The 21,546-nt window shown below is 50.4% G+C and overlaps 1 protein-coding gene across 1 annotated transcript in view; it reads left to right on the top strand.

The window, feature by feature from the left end:
• ARK2C (arkadia (RNF111) C-terminal like ring finger ubiquitin ligase 2C) overlaps nt 1-16,391 on the top strand; it is a 102,644-nt gene extending 86,253 nt beyond the window's left edge. Inside the window, exons 2-8 of the mRNA XM_060121519.1 lie at nt 1,417-1,732; nt 3,363-3,473; nt 8,232-8,361; nt 10,012-10,116; nt 10,426-10,521; nt 15,523-15,629; nt 16,138-16,391. Of these exons, the coding sequence (XP_059977502.1) occupies nt 1,417-1,732; nt 3,363-3,473; nt 8,232-8,361; nt 10,012-10,116; nt 10,426-10,521; nt 15,523-15,629; nt 16,138-16,255 (983 nt within the window). The 3' untranslated portion in view covers nt 16,256-16,391. The remainder of the gene's footprint in view (nt 1-1,416; nt 1,733-3,362; nt 3,474-8,231; nt 8,362-10,011; nt 10,117-10,425; nt 10,522-15,522; nt 15,630-16,137) is intronic.
• Nucleotides 16,392-21,546: the final 5,155 nt, after the last annotated feature.

Here is a 21,546-nt window from a genome sequence, read left to right as displayed (position 1 = left end):
GGGGGACTCAACCATTTTATGGGGTACTCACAACCAGAGGGAACTGCAGAGCTATTTCTGGGGCCAGTTTCCAACCTGGGGCTGTGGGGTTGCAGGGGAGGGGCACCTGAGTGGCAGCACCCTCTGAACCAAGAGGCAGAAGGGAGCAGGGGTTTCCAGAGTTCCATGTATAAGACTTTCACTTAACCCCCCCGTTTGAGCACGGTGCTGCACCCCTGTCCTCCTCTACTGGAGGCTTTCTGGCTCAGTTTCCCTGCAAAATGCCAGGGCGAGGGAGCGGCAGTCACTGCCCTGCATGGGAGAGGGGAGATGCCCTGGGGAGAACTGCTCCTCATAGAGACTGGCCACCAGCCTCCCTGTTCTCAGCGCCGCCATCTCTCCTGCCACCACAGGAGTTGTCCTGACCCTTCCAGCACGTGTGGCAAGATCTGTCCGCTTCTCGTTGACTGCGCCTTCATTAGGTGCTTGGTTTCCAATTCCTCAGCTCTGCTAATTGCTCCATCTGCTTTCCACCTTCCAAAAATCTGTTGACATTTGTTGCCTGCTGATGTCACCTCTCCTGTTCTCTCTGTCCTTGTCTGTTTATTTTCTCTTTATGCCTTTGCTCTCATTTCAGTGGGGTTTGGGAAGGAGCAGATATATGTTGAACCTGTCGTGTTTAGCAGGAAGCCTCTGTAAAGCTTCCTGAGGTGCCAAGTTCACTTCCTTCCTTATTAAAGGACTCCAACGCTGAGAGCTGGATCTTTGCTTATGGAAAATTTGTAAGGCTTTGTCATCATCAAGGTCAATGTTATTTAGAAGGTAGTGGAGACTAGATTAAATGCAGCGTTGAGCCCAGCTTATTGCTGGAAATCTCTGCTTTTAAATAAATTATAATATTATAGCAAATTATTTCATTATTACGTAAAAACTTTGTGGGATTAGATTTTTTATTTTTCTTAAAATTGCATGGAGAACAACTTCTGGTTGTTTTCTCTTTGGAAATTTGGGCTCCCTGTCGGCTGGGTCCTGGCTAGCGAAGTCTTCAGTAGAGTTCAGAGCTTGACTAGGCTGGACTCAATGTTCTCTGGGCATCTATTTAAAAAGGTAGTAGGGTCAAGAAGGTTCATGGGAGAAATTTAAGAAAGCTGAACTGCCTCCAGGGACCTTAAAATTCCTTTAACAAGTGTGTTCATTTAAAAGAGGATGCTTATCTATTTATTAAACAAAATACTCCCCCCACTCTCCAACACATACTGCACAGAGCCTTTACTAGGGAGCACCGATGACCATTTGCATACAAAAGTGATGACACTGTTGTGTTCTAATGAAGGTCTTGAGTTTCACCAGCTACAGGTTGGGGGTAGGGGGAGATGGAGTCCGTGGGAGAGGGGAGCAGGGCTGGTCCTCATGGAGTCTTTGTCATTGCTTCTCCAGGTGCCCCATTTCAAAGGTCTCAGCATCCTCACGCTACCTCCTGCCGCCACTTCCATCTGGGCCCCCCCCAGCCGCAGCAGCTCGCTCCCGACTTCCCCCTGGCCCACCCGGTGCAGTCGCAGCCGGGCCTCAGTGCCCACATGGCCCCGGCCCACCAGCACAGCGGCGCCCTGCATCAGTCGCTGACCCCGCTGCCCACCCTGCAGTTCCAGGACGTCACAGGTCCCTCCTTCCTACCTCAGGCCCTGCACCAGCAATACCTCCTGCAGCAGCAGCTCCTGGAAGCTCAGCACCGCAGGCTCCTCTCGCACCCCAGGTGTGTGTGCTACCTGGGCAGGGGTTGGGCGGGGCGGGGCGGGGGCAGGGCCCAGCGCTGGACCCCTGGCTTCTACCCTGCCAGGCTTGGCCAGCAGTCAGTCACCAAATGAGTCTCTGCGTAGGAGGCAGCTTTTGCTCCACTTAGAGGCATTTGTTTCGGGCAGTGAGCGCTGCCTTAACCTGGTACGGGTTCCCTCTGTTGTTAGTGTGTGTCCCTGTCATATTGCCCAGGTAACTGGCCAGGAGCTGGGTAAGTGGTGGGCTAGGATGCTCACAGTGGACTTTTCAATGCTGTGGGAGACTAGACTACGGGATCCCTCACGTCCCCTCAAACTTCATGGTCACCAGATTCTAACATTGGAGGTCCCTAAGGGATACCTCAGGACAGGGCTGGGTCAGCCCTGTCCTCAGAGAGCCCACCGTCTGGTTGGAGAGACCAGCTATAAAACAAGTGCAGAGTAAAATGAGACAATACTAATCAAATGGGGCTGAAGTAGCTGTGGGATCCTGGGCAAGTCACTTCACCTCTCTGAGCCTCAATTGTTAAGAGAAGGAGCTGTACAAGTTAAGTGGTTCTCAGACATTTTTGTCTCAGGACCCTTTTTACACTCTTAAAAGTTACTGAGGATTACAACAAGCTCCTGTCTATGTGGGTTATGACTATTGATACTGACCCTATTAGAAATTAAAACAGAAATTTAAAAATACTTATTAATTCATTTAAAAGTAACAATAACAAAGGTATATGTTAACACCAATAATATGTTTTTCAAAAAATAACCGTATTTTTTGCATCTAAATCAGTGAAAAGAGTGACTTTTTAAAAATACATATTTACAAATCTTTTTCATGCCTGGCTTAATAGAAGATGGCTGTGTTCTCAAGCCTTCTTCTGCTCTCAAATGTGGCAGAATCACATGTCATGTAGTTTCTAGAAAATTCCACTGTTCACTTGTGAGAGAATGAGAGTGAAAAAGCAAATAACATGATAGTATTATTATGAAATTCATTTTGACCTCGTAAACCCCATGAAGGGGTCTCAGGGACTGCCAGGGTTGCTTGGAGCACACTTTGAGCACCTCTGGACCTGATGATCCTTAAGGCCCCGAGCTTCCATGTCTGTAGAGGTCGGGGTGCCTGGGACAGAAGGTGAGTGCTGTAGGAGGTCAGAGGAAAGAGAGGTCACCATGATCTGGAGTGTTCAGGGAGGCCTTCCTGGAGGAGGTGGCTTTGCCCTGGGCCATGAAAGCTGGGAAGAGTGTGGAGAGGGTGGAGGAGAGGAGAAGAGCATGGTGGGAGCAGAGGGGGTGCACAGAGGTGGGAGAGCCTACAGGAGGCCGGTCTGTGTGTCCTGAATACATCCCACCAAGGACAGAGGGGAGCAGTAGGAGAAGGAGCAGAGAAGCTGGAGAGACCGGGTGAGACAGCTGATCTGCAGTAGTCACACCCAGGGAGAGGCTCAGTACAGCGGGAATTTCTGAGTTATTGGCTGCTGCCCAGGAATGGGACGAGGGCTGAAGGCCGCTGCTCCACACGCAGGCTGTGGGCTGGGGCTGCTGAGCACTCCTGGGGGCTGGGCTGGCCCTGGGCAGCCCTGACGCCTGGATTCCTCCTTCCCTTCCGGGCAGGCGGAGTCAGGAGCGAGTGTCTGTCCACCCTCACCGCCTCCACCCCAGCTTCGACTTCGGCCACCAACTACAGACACCTCAGCCCAGGTATCTGGCTGAGGGCACTGACTGGTGAGTGGGGTCCCTGGGGGAGGGAGGGAGGAGGGTCTTGTCTGATCCACGGAGCTCCTGTTTCCTTCACTTCAATGATGCCGGAGTCCTAGTCTCCAAGCCCCAGCTTTTGCCCTGTCCACCCTCAGGGCCAGATGGCCCCCCCAGGTCCTGGTTCCAGCAATGAGCTCAGATGTGGCTAGGGGCCATCATGTGCCCAGCCTTGGGCTCAGTGTTCATGGTACTGCAGGGGAGGATGGGACAGGAATGCAAAGCATTTCCCAAGCTCAGGGAGTGCTGTGAACCAGTGGTCCCTGGGAGGGGGGCGGAAAGGAGAATCTCAGGAGCTAGCATGGTCAGGGAAGGCTTCCTGGAGGGGGTGGGCCTTGAGGAGTCCAGAGAGAAGTGCCAGGGCACGCCAGCCAGGCAAAACAGGCTCATGGAGATAGAGCCAGCTGGGTTGGAGGCAAGGACTGGGGAGATTGGCTGGGGAGAGGTTGAGGGCTTGGTTGTGGTGTCTTTGTAGGCAGCGGGCCCCTGTGACATCTTCCCACAGTCTCCTGCACTCTGGGCAGAGGGCTTTGTTGCCCTGGGATGCATCATTGCTTTGTTTTGGATACTTGGTCCCACCCTACTCACAGGTTCCAGCTCAGGGGTGGGCTGACCTAAACTAGGGCTGGATCTAAACACCTGAACACTTGAAAAAGACGTGTAGTTCACTAAAGTATTTAGAGGTAAAGAGCATCATGCCTTCAACTTATTTTTAAATAGTTTAGGGAAAAAAATCCACGGAGAACTCTGTGTGTGTGTTTGTATGTATGGATGTATACGTGGAGAGAGAGAAGGAAATAGAAATGCAGTAAGGCAGTAAAATTTTAACACTTGAGGAATCTGAGTGAAGAGTATCCAGGAAGTTTTTGCAACTTTGAGGTAAAAAAGTGTGTGTGTGTGTGTGTGTGTGTGTGTGTGTGTGTGTTTTAAAGAATGTAAAAACAAACAAAAAACCTCATCGGAAAGGGATGGGCTATTTAAAAAACAGATGTGCCTTAGTGTCATTACTCAGCCATTTAGTCAGGCAAACTGGTGTGGGCAAGGGTTGCTTTGGAAGCAGCCTAGGACCAGACACCCAGGAATGGTTCAAAAGGGTAGTTCTGGTTGACTGGACGCTAAAGGTGCTTCTAGGTGCAGGAAATGGTTGATTTAACAGGTTCCATGTCTCCAGCTCTTAGGAGTTCTCAGGTTTTCTCTGTTAGATTTAACGCTCTCCTAAAACATAGATTGCACCACGGCCAGCTTCAGCCCAGACTTTTTCTAATTAGCAGATTCAAATTAGGAAGATTTAATTGTTGTTTGGATGAAATTCTGTCCCTCAGCAGGCAAGTCAATCCAGTTTAATTCTCTTCAGCACACAGAGCACCTGGGGTCCTTGTGTACGGCTGAGGGATCTGAACAAGGTCCAGCGTGGCAAGTGAGAGGGGATAGGAGACGCGGTGAGGCGGGTGCCGCTGAGATGCGGGAGGCGCGGTGCGGGTTAGGCCGCCGACTTGCTTTATTTGGCCAAATCTCCTGTGCTCCTCGCTCATTTCTGTCGCTCTGCATTCCTGACCCCTGCTTGCCTGGAGAAACAGAGAGGCAGGGGCCCTGAGAGGCTGGCCTGTGCCCCAGCAGGGGACGCTGGGAGGGCCCTGGGCTGAGTCCCGCCCCGGGTCCACCCGGGGCCATTTCTGCCTGTCCTGTCCCCACTTCCCAAGTAGGAGGCCCTTTCTCCTCCCTGTAATTAGCTCTGCTCCAGCAAGGGCCATCCAAGTGGTGACGAGGGGCTTTTCATCCCACCCCTCTTTTCCAGGGAGGCCTCTTCTGCCAGGAGATGTGAGGTCTGGAAATTAGATGACAGGAAATGCATTGTAGGAGGGGCTTCGCTCACCCTCTGCAAGGATCCCTGGGAGGGAGGAGGTGGGGAGTGTGTCTGTGCACCCCCCCTTTCCTTTAGAGAATCATCAGAAACCACTGACTTCTGCCCTAGTCATTCCAGGAATTGGCATGCCCCAATAGCTCTCGTCCAGCCCCAGGCCTGAGGCTGCCTGGCCCTCCCCACCTTACTTTAGGAGATTCTAGCCCTACCCAAGAAGCTGTGCGCACTGAGCATCCTGGCCTGGGAGTGTGTGGGATCAGCAGGCCTTGGGGGATAAATCCTCCCCAATCTCCCCTTTCTGGCCTGGGCCCGATAACTTGACCCTGACCTTGAGCCCTGCTCCAGTGTCTCTGTCCTCATCGTGCTCCTTTGACTCAGTCCTGGGTTCACAGTTCTGACTCTGCCCCCAGTGCAGATGGCAGCCTGCGTGGCCACACAGCCCTAGCCCTGCCTGGGCACCTCGGAGAGGGGGGTAGGGGTGAGAGCTTCCTACCATCCTTCCCCTGCAAGCAGCTCGGCCTCAGCAAAGGAGCCCTGTTCGAGGATCCTGGGTTTGGGAAGGGATTTTTGATGAGATGATAAAAGGGGATCCCAGAGCCCACTCAGGCCCAACCTGGGCAGATCACCTCTCTCATCTGAGGGCTGAGGTGTCTTTTGCCTCTCCACTCAAGCATTCCTAGAATTGGAGGGATTCTGTTCCCAGTTCCTTGGGACTTTGCTTTTGGTAGAATTCCCTGAACATCTCTCTGCTACTTTGAATCTGTTGGATTCCCTGGGACTGCTGGGCAGGTGCTAAGAGTCAGAGTTTCTGCCACGTGAGGTGCCCCGGGGAACTCCTGGGGTGAGCCCAGGCGAGGATCGGAAACCCTGGAGCCCCTAACTGGCTAGCCTGGGGCCATGGATAAGGCACTGGCCTTCTTCAGGCCTCCGCTGGGCCTGCAAAAGTGAGGGACTGGCCTAAGAGAATTTCTAAGTTTGCTTCCAACTGGCTCCAAGAGTTACCTCATGTCCCAAGTGACAGACTCATCAGGGGTTGTTCCAGGGATGTGGGCTAATATATAGAAGAAAGGTAGGAATATATATATATGTCATACTGTATAGACATCACAGCTGGAAGCAGAAATTCCTTTAATGCTCCTCATATTAAAAAAAAAGGTAGGGCTTCCCTGGTGGTGCAGTGGTTGAGAGTCCGCCTGCCGATGCAGGGGACGCGGGTTCGTGTCCCGGTCTGGGAAGATCCCACATGCCGCGAAGCGGCTGGGCCCGTGAGCCGTGGCTGCTGAGCCTGCGCGTCCGGAGCCTGTGCTCCGCAACGGGAGAGGCAGCAACAGTGAGAGGCCCGCGTACCGAAAAAAAAAAAAAAAAAAAGTATTTGTTGAATCAGGCTTTGTTTCCTGTAGTTTCCCCTCATCTGGATTTTGCTGGTTATGCTCTGGAGGTGTCACCTCAGACGCCCCTTGGTTTGCTAAACTCACTATACACTGGCACCCAGGTTGCGACTTGAGCAGATACAGCTTCAACTTGCATTTTCTGGCAAAAAACACTTCATACGAGGTGCTGTGTTCTTCCAGCAGATAGCTGGTTGTCTCTCCTGTGTGATGTTAGTAGCAATTGATAATCTTTGCCCAGATCCTTTATTTCTTTAGGGGATGAAAGAATGTGACAAATAATTCAATCATTCCTTATTCATTTATTAGCTAGAAAACTTTCATAAAGAGCAATTTTCCTTCATCCACGATTTGGTTACCCTGCAGTACAGTTAACAGAGGAAAGGCAGGATAAATGTTTGGTTCTTCCCCTTTATTTTTTATTTTATTTTACTTTTTGCAGTACGCGGGCCTCTCACTGTTGTGGCCTCTCCCGTTGCGGAGCACAGGCTCCGGACGCGCAGGCTCAGCGGCCATGGCTCACGGGCCCAGCCGCTCCACGGCATCCTCCCGGACCGGGGCACGAACCCGTGTCCCATGCATTGGCAGGCGGACTCTCAACCGCTGCGCCACCAGGGAAGCCCCTTCCCCTTTATTTATTAGTTTTCAAAATGAAGCATTGGTTCCCTAGCATCCTTCAAAGGGGACCAGTTTTCTTTAGCATCATTTCATTCTCACGGATTTGAACCTATTTGATGTATTTTAGTCTATTGCAGTTACACTCATTGATACAAAATGCCCAAAGTCTGCCAGTGGGAGCCTCTCCAGGATGGTTACCGAATCCTTTTGACTTGACCTTGATAACTTCCTTGCTTTTAGTTATGACAAGATGTTTCAATCTCATGTTGCACTTTTTGTTTTTTCTGTCTCAGACCAGAACTTAGCCATTTTCCAAGGAACACTGGATCCTTTTCAGTTGATTGATTTTTAAGTGAAATGAGTTTCCTGTATGGTGAGGAGCAGGGGCGGTGGTCCAGGAGAGTTTTCCTGCCTCACAGCTGCAGGTCCCTCTCCTATTATTTTCTCAAAGTGGTTAAAGTATGGCCTCTGCCCCCCTCCACTCTATCTGGAGCTGTCTTTCCTTTGCTCTGTATCCGTGACCGGCTTATTTGGATTCCTCTTTCAGCATTTCTCTCAGGGACGGGCTTTGGTGCACTAGTCTCAAGTAGTGTGAGGCCCAGACTATACCGGTCCCTTCGATCTAGCAGAGCCCTTCCTTCTCCGAGTCTCGGCTCCCTTCGCCGTAAAGAGAGGGGCGGGGCTTCTCCGAGTCTCGGCTCCCTTCGCCGTAAAGAGAGGGGCGGGGCTGGGCGAGACTGAACCCCTTGCAGCTCCGGCAGTTTGTGACTCTGATTCTACTCGACGGGCTTGATGTCTGAGGTCCCTTCTGCAACCCGATGGCCGGATCACCTGTGCTTCACCGTGGCTGTGTCCCTGCAGGGATCTCAGTGTGGACACCGGCTTGAGTCCCGCTCAGTTCCAGGTGCGGCCCATGCCCCAGCACTATCAGCATTACCTAGCGACTCCTCGAATGCACCACTTTCCCCGAAACTCCTCCTCCACGCAGATGGTGAGTGAGAGGCTCTGCCAGGAAACTGACTCCCTTGCTGCCTGTTGGTGCCAATGGTGGGCTGAGGCCTGTGGCTCCCTTGTGTCCTGCCCGGCTGTGTCCTGAGCACAGGCAGGTCAGCCGCTCCCCTCCCCTCCCAGCTCCTATTCCCAACTGGGCTTGAAGGGGAAAGAAAGCAAAGCTGCTGGACCAGAAGCCAGCACTGCTGAAAGGAGGTGGGGCACTGGGGGTGGGGCAAGGGACCCTGTGGCAGGCCCCGGTCTGGGGGCTGGGAGGTGGAGTGAGGGAGGGTGGGGGGAAGGCTCAGGGCTAAGAGCAAGCAGCATAGTCCCTGGACCCCACGTGACCTCATTTAGTTAATTTATTGGGTCAGCTTCTCCCGGGGCTTTGGTTTTACTTATCCGTGAAATGGGATGAAGATGCCTGGTGTGGGGAACACAGGAGACCCCAGAAGTGGCCCCTGAGGCTGCCTGCTGATCTGGTGCTGCCTTGTGCAGAGGGCCGGCCTTCAGCGCCGCAGGGTGTGGCGACTGTGGTGGGGTTTGGGGCCTTTGCGTCCCTGGCATCCCGAGCTGTGTGGAATGAAGGTGAAGATAGTCCACTAAAGCAGCGAAAGGCTGATTGAAAACCTTATTTCCAGACAGCTTCTTCATGCTGCTGCCCTAGAGCATAATTCGGCCCTTCCAGCCCTTGCCTTTGCCCTTTAACCACTCAGCACCTCAGTCTCCTCCTGTGTAAAATGAGAGGCTTGGATGAATAATCCCAGAATCCTTGTCAGCTCGGAAGTTCTAAGGTTCGCCTTAAGAAGCACCATCTCCTAAGAATAACAGCTAGTGGTTATTGAGCGCTTGCTGCATACCAGGCACCGTTCTAATCACTAGCCTCGCAAAAACACCACACGAAAGGTTTTATCCCTGTTTTACAGATTGGCAAACTGAGGCATAGAAAGATTAAGTCCAGGATCGTGCAGGAGTAAGCTGAGGAGCTCTGACTCACAGCTGGAGACAGGGTGAGGGTCAGGGTGAGGTGAGTGAGGCAGGGCCGTGCAAGGAAAGGATCAGGTCCTGGTTTTATTTAAAATTTTGATAGTTTGTTCATCATGGGTTCTTTGCATTAATTTTGATTTTAAAATACTACATTAAAGTATTATTTATCTTGGTTACTGAGTCATTCGGTGCCTCCTTAAATTTTGTGCCCTCACTTGCCCCACCCTGTTCTGGGCAGTACAGAGCAGAGGGGAAGGGAGTGAACTTTGCCATCCGACTGCCTGGGTTTGAAACCATGGTTCTGTCACTTACTTCATCCGCTTGTGTCTCACTTACCCTATCAGCAAAATGGGAATAGTAATTGCACCCAGGTTACAGGTCAGGTGAGATGATTCAATTAATCGTTTGAAGGGCTTAACAGTGCCTGCCATGAAATAAATGCCCAGTCAGGTTAGTTGCTACTTTACTGATTTTGTTATTCTTTCGGGGGCTGGTTCGGCCCAGGCTTGGTTCTTGATGAGGACAGGGGGACACAGGGGGAGGAAAGACAGCGCTTCTGAACACCGCAGCATCTCAGGGGTGCGCTGATTGGCTACGGGAGGGGGAGTCAGAAGCTGGGCTCTTGGAGCCTGGAATCCTGTCTGAGGCGTTTTCTCCCCAACAGGTCGTCCATGAAATCCGAAACTACCCTTACCCTCAGCTTCACTTCCTTGCTCTCCAGGGACTGAATGCCAGCAGACACACCTCCGCTGTGCGGGACAGCTATGAGGTACGCCCCGCCCCTCTGTCTGGGGACCCTCCCGTCAGCCTGGCTCCCGCTGGCTTGGTGGAGATGCCACTGTCCCCTCTCCCTCCCCTGCGGGTGGGGAGGGCATGGGTGGTAGGCGTAGCCTCAGGGTTGAGAGTAGGAGAGAGAAAAAGAGAGTGAGTAGAGATCTCGCAGTCTTTGAGCATTTGACAGTTCTTCCCATCCACGTGAATGCTCTGCAGGTCTCTCAGTGCCCCTCCTCCTTAGAATGAGTGCATGCGTGTGTTTGCACGTGCAGAATGCACACATCCACATGTTCTGTCTTTGTAGGAGCTGCTGCAGCTCGAGGACAGGTTGGGAAATGTGACTCGTGGAGCTGTACAGAACACCATTGAGAGGTTCACCTTCCCCCACAAGTACAAGAAGGTGAGCCAACCAGCAGGTCAGCCTGCATAGTTGGGGTTGGGGTGGGTACGATCTAGTTGACCCTGGCCCAGCTTTCCACCGAGGGGCATGGTCCGAACTCTAGAAGCTTTTGCTCTGGCTAGATGCTCTGAAGCTCTGCTACCTTCCCAGGGTCTTCTCCCTTGCTTCTGCCAGATGTGACCAGGAAGGGAGCTGGGTATGTGTGTGTGCATGTGGACTTGTGAGTGGGTGTACAGAGAGATGAATGTTTGTATCTGAATGAGGAGGGCCAAGGGAGCACCTGCACTGCAGGCTAAGATTTACCTTAGAAAAGATTCCAAGTCCAATCTCACATGTGGACAAACAGGCGGCTAAGGCTTCAGGGCGTAGGTTTCCAGTCCTCGGTGAGCGTCAGGTTTGCATGGGCTGCTTTTAAAGCCACAGATTCACAGGCTCTACCCTAAGCCTGTGGAGGAAGACTCTCCAGGAAGACTCTGGAGTAGGACTGGAGTCCAGGAATTGGAGTTAAATTAAAAAAAAAAATTCAAATAAATAAGAAATTTGGAAGTAACCAATCTGTCTTTCAATAAGTAAATGGGTAAGTAAACTTTGGTAGATCCATACAATGGAATATTATTCCATGATTTAAAAAAATAAGCTATTAAGCCATGAATAGATGTGATGCAGAAAATATGTATTAAATGCATATTAGTAAGTGAAAGAAGCTGACTTGAAAAGGCTGCATACTGTATGATTCCAAATACACAGCATTCTAGAAAAGGTAAGAGTAGACAGTAAAAAGATCCATTGTTGCCAGGGGCTTTAGGAGAGGGATAGGCAAATGAATAGGTGGATGATAGGGGACTTTTAGGGCAGTGAAACTATTTTTTATGCTACTGTAATGGTGGACATGACATGCCATTATGCATTTGTTAAACCCTTAGAACCCTAATGTAAATTAATGGACTTTATTAATAATGATGTATCACTCCTGGTGCATCAGTTCTAACAAATGTACCACACTAGTGCAAGATATTAATAGGGCAAACTCTGAGTTTTGAGAGGGGAAGGGAGGGAACACACTGTATTTTCTGCTGAGTTTTCGAATAAACTAACACTGCTCTATGAAATAAAGTCTGCCATGAAAACAGGTAAATAAATACTTTTTTTTTTTTTTTTTTTTTTTTGCGGTACGCGGGCCTGTCACTGTTGTGGCCTCTCCCGTTGCGGAGCACAGGCTCCGGATGCGCAGGCTCAGCGGCCATGGCTCACGGGCCCAGCCGCTCCGCGGCATGTGGGATCTTCTCAGATCGAGGCACAAACCCGTGTCCCCCGCATCGGCAGGCACACTCTCAACCACTGAGCCACCAGGGAAGCCCAATACTTTTTAAAATTTAGGAATTAAAAGCTTGAGAAGCACTGAGAAACTTGGAGCAGGAAAATGCTCATGGTGGTCAAGCTGGAGCCCATCTTCATCCCCTCAGGAGGCCACAGGCTGCAGTGGCTGTGAGCACTAGGTGTTGGAAACAGACGGGGCCAGTTTTGAATTTCAGTTTTACTACTGTCTTTGGGCTGCTATAACAAAATGCCTTCTGCTTGGTGGCTTAAACAACAAACATTTATTTTTGGAGGCTGGGAAGTCCAAGACCAAGGCACTGGCAGATTTGGTTCTTGGTGAGGGCTCTCTTCCAGGCTGGCAGACGGCTGACTTCTTGCTGTGTCCTCACATGGCAGAGAGGAAGCTCTGGTGTCTTTTTCCCTTCTTATAAGGGCACCAATCCCATCATGGGGGACCTACCTTCATGACCTCACCTAGACCTAATTACCCCCCAGAGACCCCATCTCCATCACATTGGGAGGGGTGGTTAGGGCTTCAACATATGAATTTGGGGGGAGGGGGGCAAACACTCAGTCCCTAACCACCACTTAGAGCTGTGTAACTCCGGACAGCTTACTTGGCTTTTCTGGCCCTTCCCTTGCCCTTTTTTCATGCAAAATGGGAAAGATATGTTAGTAGCTGCCATAGGGGGACTCTGGGGATTCAGTGGGACAGTGCATATACACAGCTTAGCACGGTGCCCAGTACCTGGTGACTGCTCAGGAGTAGGGAGCTGCTCTCACCTTGATTCTAGGCTTGCCCAGGTACCCATGGTGTCAATGTCAAAGACCATGAACCTTGGTCTATGCTCCTCATGGAGGCACTGGATTTACCCATCAGTGATTCCAATCAACATTTACTGACACATCTATTATGTGTCAGTCATGGATAGTACGTTAATAGAGGAAACAACAGTATTTCAGTAATTAAGTGTGTCATCTGCATGGAGAAAATGATCATTCTCTGGAGGGAGAGCTTGAAGCTTCTGGAGAAGGATGTGGAAGGGAGTGAGGTACGTTCAGGAGCCCGGGAACAACTTCTACCTTCCTGACCAGGGTGGGCTCACTCCTGCCAGAGATGCACACCTCAGCTGTCATTACTTCAACAGGCTGAGAGGAGATAAGGAAAAGAACTAATGCTAAGAATGAAAAGGGAAAATGGACTGAACCAATGACATAAAGAGTTGAGCTAAAAAAATTATGGGAATAAAAGGAGACTTAGGGGAATAAAATATTATAAAAACAGGAATAAGAAGAATTAAAAATGCAAAATGATAGCATTTAAGATCCCCCAAAATATAAAAAAAAATTTAAACTGAGAGTAAAATAATACAAAACAAAAAAGGATATTTTAAAATAGCAATGATATGATAAGAATAAATAAAAATATAGTCAAAAAGAAAATATAAAAAAACAAGAATTAGGAAAAGATATGAAAATTACATACAAATTTAATGTCAATATCATCAAAATGAAAACAGAACGTTAATGAAAATGAGAAGGTATGGGCAAAAGGGACAGTTCCCACATAAGGTTCTGTGTGGGAACCTTTAAAATACATATTAAATTAAAAATGCTGAAGAAACTTATAGTTAAAATAAAAGTTACATAGATAATGAAAAGAGAAGACAAAAACTGGAAGACCTAAAAGATTAAAAATACTAAGGAAGAAATAGGATAAGATTTGAAACGAGACAATATAGTTTAAAGAAATATAGATTAGATATAGTAAAACAAGATAGGACTATTAAGTTAAAATTGTTAACTATAAAAAGGAAATCCTGAATAATGATGGGAAAAAACAATAGAAAATAGTCTCAATGGTATTTTTTATGGAATTCCCTTTTCTCAAAGGGCCAACTAAAAGAAGGTCACTCCACCAGCAAACACGGCTGGGTTCTTAGGCAGGCAGATCATCATGACTCCATTCGTACTCCAAACCCATGACAGTTATATGGGACTATGGATGTAATTCTGATTTTCTGGTTAAGGGTAAACTTATTGCAGTAGGGTGTATAGGGCACAGGGAGGCTGAGAGCAGACGGTATAGATTTTCTTGTATGTTCTAATAAGGTTACACAATTCCCCAGACTACTTCAGACTCCGGGGCTGAGGACCAGGGACCAGACTGGGGAGACCTGGCATTTAGGCCTGGCCCGAAGGTCATAGTCACCTCTGGGTGATCGTTATCTTGTGACTCTTCAGATTTCTCTTGGCAAGATGACCTTTAAGTCTGCTTATCCCTGGAGAGGGGGGAAAAGGTTTAGTTTTCTTCCCATGGGTATTATCAGAATGTTTCACTGCATAGCATGGAGATGGGAACAAGAAAGTGGGCTGATTCCATTCACTGATTACATTCCTTCCTCCCCAGAATATTTTTTTAAGCACCAGTGATGCGCCTTGTACTTGACCAAGTGTGGGGCAGTATCTAAAGAAGGGTGAGCCATGGTCCACACCATCCAAGAGCTTGCAACTTTCTACATAGTAGTTAACTATCTTCAAATAATTAGCAAAGAATTTAAAACAGGACAATTAAAGTCAACAAGTATAAACTGAGTGCTTGCATGATGTCTAACATGATATTAGAACTAGTGCTTACCTTTTTAAAAACTTAATACCTTTTTAAAAAAATTGAAGTATAGTTGATTTACAATGTTGTGTTAGTTTCCGGTGTACAGTGGAACTAGTGCCTATTTTAACGGAAATTTCTGGACAGGCAGAGAGATCAAACAACATAGAATAAGTGTGGTACAAATTATAGGAGGTAATGCCCAGTTGAGGAAATCTGCCTTCGTCTAGTAATGAAACAAAAAGTGAATAGACATTAGTTCAGAGAAAGAGAGGAAGGAAGGAAGGAAGGAAGGGAGGGAGGGAGGGAGGGAGGGAGGAAGGGAAAAAAGAGTGAATGGATGGAAGGATGGATGGATGGATAGATGAAGCATGCTGAACCTGAAAGTGGAGGGAGAAGTCTGGAGGCAAGGATATAGGTTGGAAAGGATGTAAGGAGGAGTGGACAGCATGAGGGGACTAGAAAAGAGGAAGCTGTTTATGCACAAGCCATAGTTTTCCAAAGATTGGTTCATTAGGTACTCAATTCCTTTCTAAACTCTACGCTTCTAGGACAGTATAAAGTTTAGACCTGGGACATAAGTTGCCTGGAACAACAAAAACTGCTTGGCCTCTTCCGCTGCTCCACTCCTGCACTCTGTATCCTGAAGCAAGGAGGGGGCATGGGGAGGAGGCGGGGAGAAGGGTCTGGGAAGCACACAGAAGTCTCGGTCTTACTTCAGAACTTAAAAAGTGACTGACTCGGGCTTCCCTGGTGGCGCAGTGCAACGTTGAGAGTCCGCCTGCCGATGCAGGGGATGCGGGTTCGTTCCCCGGTCTGGGAAGATCCCACATGCCGCGGAGCGGCTGGGCCCGTGAGCCATGGCTGCTGAGCCTGCGCGTCCGGAGCCTGTGCTCCGCAACGGGAGAGGCCACAACAGTGAGAGGCCCGTGTACTGCAAAAAAAAAAAAAAAAAAAAAAAAAAAAAAAAAAAAGTGACTGACTCACAGGGAAAGGAGGCTGAAAGGGAGGGGGCAGCTGTGGATGAAAGACAGGGATCTCCAGGTGAGTCGGTGCTCTTCCTCTGCTTCACACAGCGAAGACCCCAGGATGGCAAGGGCAAGAAGGAAGAGGGGGAGGAGTCAGACACAGATGAGAAATGCACGATCTGTCTGTCTCTGCTGGAAGATGGAGAAGATGTGAGGTAGGAGCCCCGCCTTTTGAGTCCCCCCTCTTCCCTCATGGGGATTGGTGATCAGTCCTGCACCGTGTGTCAGGGGTGCTTGTTTGCCTGTGCACGTGTGTGAACGTGCCAAGTGTGCACAGTGTGCTCTGTGGTTGTCCTAGGAAGGTGGGGTGTGGAACATTCTAGATGTGTGGTGCCCATGGTGTGGACTCCCGGACACAAAGCTAGGAGAACAGAGAGACATTTGGCCTGAATGGATCTCACACAAAGTCCTGGCTTCATTTCAGGTTGATCTGGAGGGCCAGGAGGAGGAGGGCCTTGGGGCTTTCCTTCCTGTCCTGAATTCCCATCCTAGCCACAGCCTTAGTCTGTGGCAGAGCCCCCAGAACCTTCTTTGGCCAGGCCCCCAGTGGTCCTGGGTGTGAGTCTCCTCATTCCCCGAGTAGGGTCAGTGTCCCTTGGCTCCTGGCACAGCCCGGGGCCCTTCTCCTTGACCAGTCCTCCGACTTACCCTCCTCTCTTCCAGGCGCCTACCCTGTATGCATCTCTTTCACCAACTGTGTGTGGACCAGTGGCTCGCCATGAGCAAGAAATGCCCCATCTGCCGAGTGGACATTGAGACACAACTGGGAGCTGACAGCTGAGGGAGGAATTAGCCAGTGGACACCCCATTTTCCTTCACCAGGTCCCCCCACGGCCATAGCCCTTGCAGCCAAACTTTGCCTTCTGAGCCATTTGATGTAGAGGAAAAGCCTGCAAGCACATTTTGTGGAAAGAGGAGTTGGTGGTATCCGTGTCTGAGGAAAGGAGGGGGTGGGGGAGGCCCACCTGTCCAGAGTGGTGACTGCCCCGTCCGTCCGTCCATGTCCATCCACCTGCTTTGCGGGAGGGAGGGAGCTGGCAGTGCCCGGAGCAGGGGTGGGAAGGGGGGGCCCATGCTGCTGAGAATCTAGATGTGATCCTGCAGGTCCTAGCTGATAGCCCGGCCCCTCAATCCTGTCCTTTGAAGGATTGTATATATACCTCTTGACCACGTAGAAACCATGTAGGGGTCTCTAGCTAATTCTGTGGATGGCAGCCAGAGCATGTTAGCTTAAGAAAAATGTTGTGTGTGGTGCTCTAGTCATCTGTGGTGGACATGTCGCTGTTACCGAATCCGCACCAAATAGTTCTCATTGAGTTTCTTGTTTTGGTGCCTGACTGAACCAACCAACGACAGCCCGAATCTTCCCGTCTTTACGAGAGAAAAGGAAAAAGGAATCAAAGGTGAAGAAAAAAGCCAAATCCTGTTTACGGTGAAAAAGGATGATTTTTTTTCACCCAGGTTGGGAGGCGGGAGGGGGTTCTCGTTTTGTTTTTGTTTTCTCTTGGCTTTTGTTTTTCTCATGTTTACAGTGCACGGAGTGTGGAGGGGCGTCCAGGAAAGAGGAGGACTGGAAAAGGAGCAGATGGGGACTTAGATGGGCCTCTGAGGGGCTCAGCCGGGGTTGGGAAGGCAGCATTTGAGTAGGCGAAGGGGAGAGGTCTGTCTTGAAGGAGGGCTCCCCACTTCCAGAGCCCATCTACTTAGCTCCAACCATCCCCCCCTCCCCCCAGTTCCACATTGAACCAGGAGGCGTCAGCTTTCAGCCAGAGCTGCCCCAGATTCCTCGGAGCCAGGATACCCCTGCTCACGCCAGCTTCTTCCTTTTGGCTGTGCTTATGCCCTGTCGCAAAGAGGCCATTTGGCCACTGCCTCTCTAATGCAAAAAATTAACCAGATGCTAAAGGTAAAGTAGCATAGGTGATGGACACCTGGTCTTGGCCGAAGTGCTCTCAGCTAGCGCGCAAGGGCTGAGGTCAAACACCGTGGACCTCGAGGAGGACCTTGAGCTTCCTTTGGAATGTCTCAAATCCTGATGAAGTCCCTCAGAGATGGCCCTGGCCCGGAGACCACCTTGGCTGGGTTTGGGAGGCCCTGTGTTCCTAGCCTCTGGCTCTTTCTCTTTGATAACCTTGGGCAAGTCCCTTTCTTTCTCTGTGCCTCAGTTTCCTTCTCCTTACAGTGGGGAGAAACAACAGTGCATCCCCATTTCCACCTCTTCTACCTCACCTAGATGTTGTGAGGATTAACACTCTCTGCCCAACGCATTCTGTGCTCTCTCCTGGGAACTTCCGTGGGGTTTAGGGATGGGGGTGGTGGGAGACAAGACCTGGAAGTTCCAAGTGACACCATACAGTGTGTTTTTCTGAACCACTCCATAATTTTTCTGAATCTCAAAGGGAGCAGAGAGATGGGAGGACAAGAGAATGGAGATGCGAAAGTCCACCAAATTCCAACCCCAACCCAACTTTCTTTGTCCATCTGTGGAAAACACCAGCTCAGCTAGAATTCTGCTCTCTTCCTTTGCCTCTCCTGCTCACTCCTTCTCTCGCATTTGCACTGCCCTCAAAGCCTCCCCCTCCCCTCACCCCTTGCCCCAGTCTCAATGCCTTTATATCAGTAAGAGAAGACTAAGGGGAACAGGACACTTATCACATATATGAAGAAATTCCATAAGGTTAAGAAAATTTGAGTCTGCATTGTTGCTTACAAAGGGTAAAACCAGGACCAATGGGTAAAAATGATGGGGAGGCAGATTTTGGCTTGAGGTAGAACCTTCTAGTACATGTGGAGCTGTCAGGTGGAGGGATGGCTGCTCTGGACACCTGCAGGCAGAGAGTGGGGGTCATGGCTTCTGGAAGGAGGGTTACTCAAGGATCTCACTCAGCCCAAGACCATCCGTACTGAGTACCTGCCAGTGCAGGTTCTGGAGGAGACAACAGCCAGGGAGACGACATCCCTGGCCTCCAGGAGCTTACAGTCCAGTTGAGGAGCTAAGGCAATAGTGCGCAAAGGGTGGCTAGTCTGATCCGAGGTTAATGGCACGAGCATTATACTGTCCCATTCAGTGGTTGCAGTGTGTGAACAGTGTCTCCTGGGCCAACGGCTGGAGAGCCCATGAGTGGGAAAGTACTTGTCAGGATTTTGGAGAGAGCTAGTTACTAGCAGCCCCAGGAAGTTGGGAACTCTCCTTACCCTGCTTTGACCCAGAGGTAGGCAGGGTGGTCCAGGGAAGGTCACTCCCCACTTAGTCTCAGTCCTTTGTTCTTCTCTCCCAGGCTGGCTTGCAAGGCCAGCAGGTGGTGGGTTGGTGGGGAGGCCGGAGGGAACGGGAGCTGGTGTCTGGCTTCCGTCTTGGCTCTTGACTGACAAAGTGGGCAGCTCTAGAACCTGCCTCCTTCTCTCTGGGCCTCAGTTTCCTCAGCTGCACACAAAGAGGTTGGATTGGATGCTTGCTAAATTTCCTTCCAACAATCACATTCTCTGATCCTCCCTAACATCAACACATTTTTCAAGGTGGGAGAGCTCTGTGCCCACCAAGCTGTTGACAACAACCTTCCCCGAAGGCACTAATGCCTGTATCATAGGCTGAGAGTGGGATGGGTCCCCTCCTCCCCCCAGTTCTCTGCAGGCTCCCTGAGTGCCCCGGGCTAACGTTAGCCAGTGAGTGGGGTGAAGGTCACCCAGAGGGGAGAGGTCAGCTCTGACTTTGCGGGTAGATCCTGGAGCCCCCCATGCCCATCTCTCTGGGGCCCTCCTACCTTGCCGGTGGGCACCTCCCAGCCACCCGCTTCCTCAGCAGGCAGCCAGGCGGGGTGAGAAGAGAGGAGAGGGGTCTGTGCTTCCCCTCCCTCGACGCCCGGGAGCCTGGGAAGACCGGAGAAGAGGCAGGCTTTGGCTTCAGCCCCCTGTCGTCCTTCGACCCCTTCTTGACTGAGACGTGTGAGTGCCTTCTGGGGCGAGAGCTGCCCCAGGATTCCAGTTGGGCCTCCTGCCGCATTGCAGCCCTGGCCGCAGCGGGTCGCCAAGGACGCCAATCTTCGAAGCCCACAAACCCAGGCCACCTGGCGCGGCGGGGGCGGAGCCTGGGCTCCTCCTCCAGCTGGGCCCCTGGCCCAGCCCTCGCCCCCTACCCGTGGCGGGACTCAAGCTCCTCTTCTGCAAATGTTTCCAGCCTCCGTGCAAGTATTCTTAACTCTTTACGCCTAATGAACAAGCACAGTTTTTTCAACGGTGAAGAAAAAGCACCAGATTTTTTTTTCCTGAAGAAATCCCCCAAGCCCCCGCCTACCGGCGGGACAGACACTCCCCGCGTGGGGCTGTAGCAACGTCTGTCAGGTCCCCCCCTCGTGTTTCATCTCCTGCGCGCGCGTAGAGCAAATGCTAGAGCGATTTCAGCTGATAGAAAAACAAAAATGAAAAAAAAAAAAAACACAAAAAACAAAAAACATGGCACGTTGCTAGTTTACAGGGTTTTGTGAGTTTAAATGCCTTATATTTAACAATCATAATTTATGACTAACTTGTAGATATCGTGGGTTCTTATTTAATTATTTTTATAGTTGTTTTGCATTTTTAATTATAATTTATTTATTTAGAAAGGATACTAATTTTTTTTATTACTCCTATTACCTCATTTTGGCGTTGTTTCTGGGAGTGGAATGCTTTGCATGCATTGGTACGATGACAAACAACTACGAATACAAAAAAAAAAAAACTTAAATAAAATTCCGCGAACTTTATTTCGTCCAGACTATCAGGGTGTGTGATTGCAAGCTGTCCTACTGTGGTGCTGGCCTCTTTGGATACATTCCATACGAAATGCAAACCTTTGATTCTGTATGCTGTGATCCTAGTGAAAAACTCCAATATAGTGACTGTATTTAGCACATATATAAATATAATTTGCACTCGTCAGCAGACTGGGGTAAGCCTTTCACTTGCTATCCTTGCCCGTTCTCCTCAACCCCCCATCATTAGCCTGTTTCTTTTCTCCTTCTCCCTGTTTCCACACCTCAGGCCACCCTGCCCCCATCCTCTGAGGAAGGTCCGGGGGCACTCTCTCCACCTGCGCTGCAAATCTCTCTGGTTCCAGAACTGGGTCCTTTGGACATTACCAGCAGGAGCATCTGAGAGCCAAAAGCCTGATTTATTAGAACGAGCTCTGAACCGGGGGTCAGGAGGCTTGGGTTTTCAGCAGCTCTTCTGCAAACTTCCCCGTGACCTTGAGCAAGTCCCTTGGCCTCCCTGAGTCTCAGTTTTCTGGGCTGGGGTGAGGAAGGTGAACTGGAGGGTTTCTCTAGGGTCCCTCAGACTTGGATAGAATATGACACAGAGCCGGTGGGAGCCCACCACGCTGTGCTCCCTCATCCTCTTAGGAGAGAAGAAAGGGAGGGTACAGGGAAGGAGAGGTGAGGAGAGGAAGAGAGTGGATTTAGAATTTATCCAGCGGATTTGCTCAAAGGAGAAACCTGGAAGGATGTCTGTCCTTTTACACGCAGCAACATGGGTGGACACATCCCTGGACATGTGCTTTCACAGGTTTAGTGGTCATTTGGAGAGTGAGCTAAAATCCGTGTCTTCTTAGATATGGGGACGGGGTTGGCAGACTATAAGCCCCAGACTATGGCATTTGGGATTGGCACCCCCATCCTACCCTCTCCAGGAGGCTTTGTTGTTGAGGCATCGCCCTTGACAGCAGATTGGGGCACAGATTTTGGACCCATGGTCTCTCCTCCCAGCATCTCCTTCACCCTCTGCCATTGCTCCAAGGGGGCTGTGGGCAGGAGGGAGTGCTGTGGAGAACGGGTGTGGGCCTCCAATCTCACTGCCCCCCAGGAGGAGTGGGAGGGGAGAGTTTGAGGAAGCAGTAGCTTCAAAGCCTGGCACAGCGGTGAGCCCAGCAGTTTTTGAGCCAAAAGGAAAGCGGAGGTCCCTGTCCCCAGGGGCAGCCTCTGAGCTGCTCCGACTCTGCATGTCAGCCTCGTCCCACCTCGCCTCCTCCCGTTTCTTTCCAGCTCATCCTTCCCTCTTGCCTCTTGACATCACTGCCTTTGCGTGGTGGAGAAATCC

Source organism: Lagenorhynchus albirostris, chromosome 14 (assembly GCF_949774975.1).
Source record: "Lagenorhynchus albirostris chromosome 14, mLagAlb1.1, whole genome shotgun sequence".
Lineage (NCBI taxonomy): Eukaryota > Metazoa > Chordata > Mammalia > Artiodactyla > Delphinidae > Lagenorhynchus > Lagenorhynchus albirostris.
This window is presented reverse-complemented; position numbering and strand designations above follow the sequence as displayed.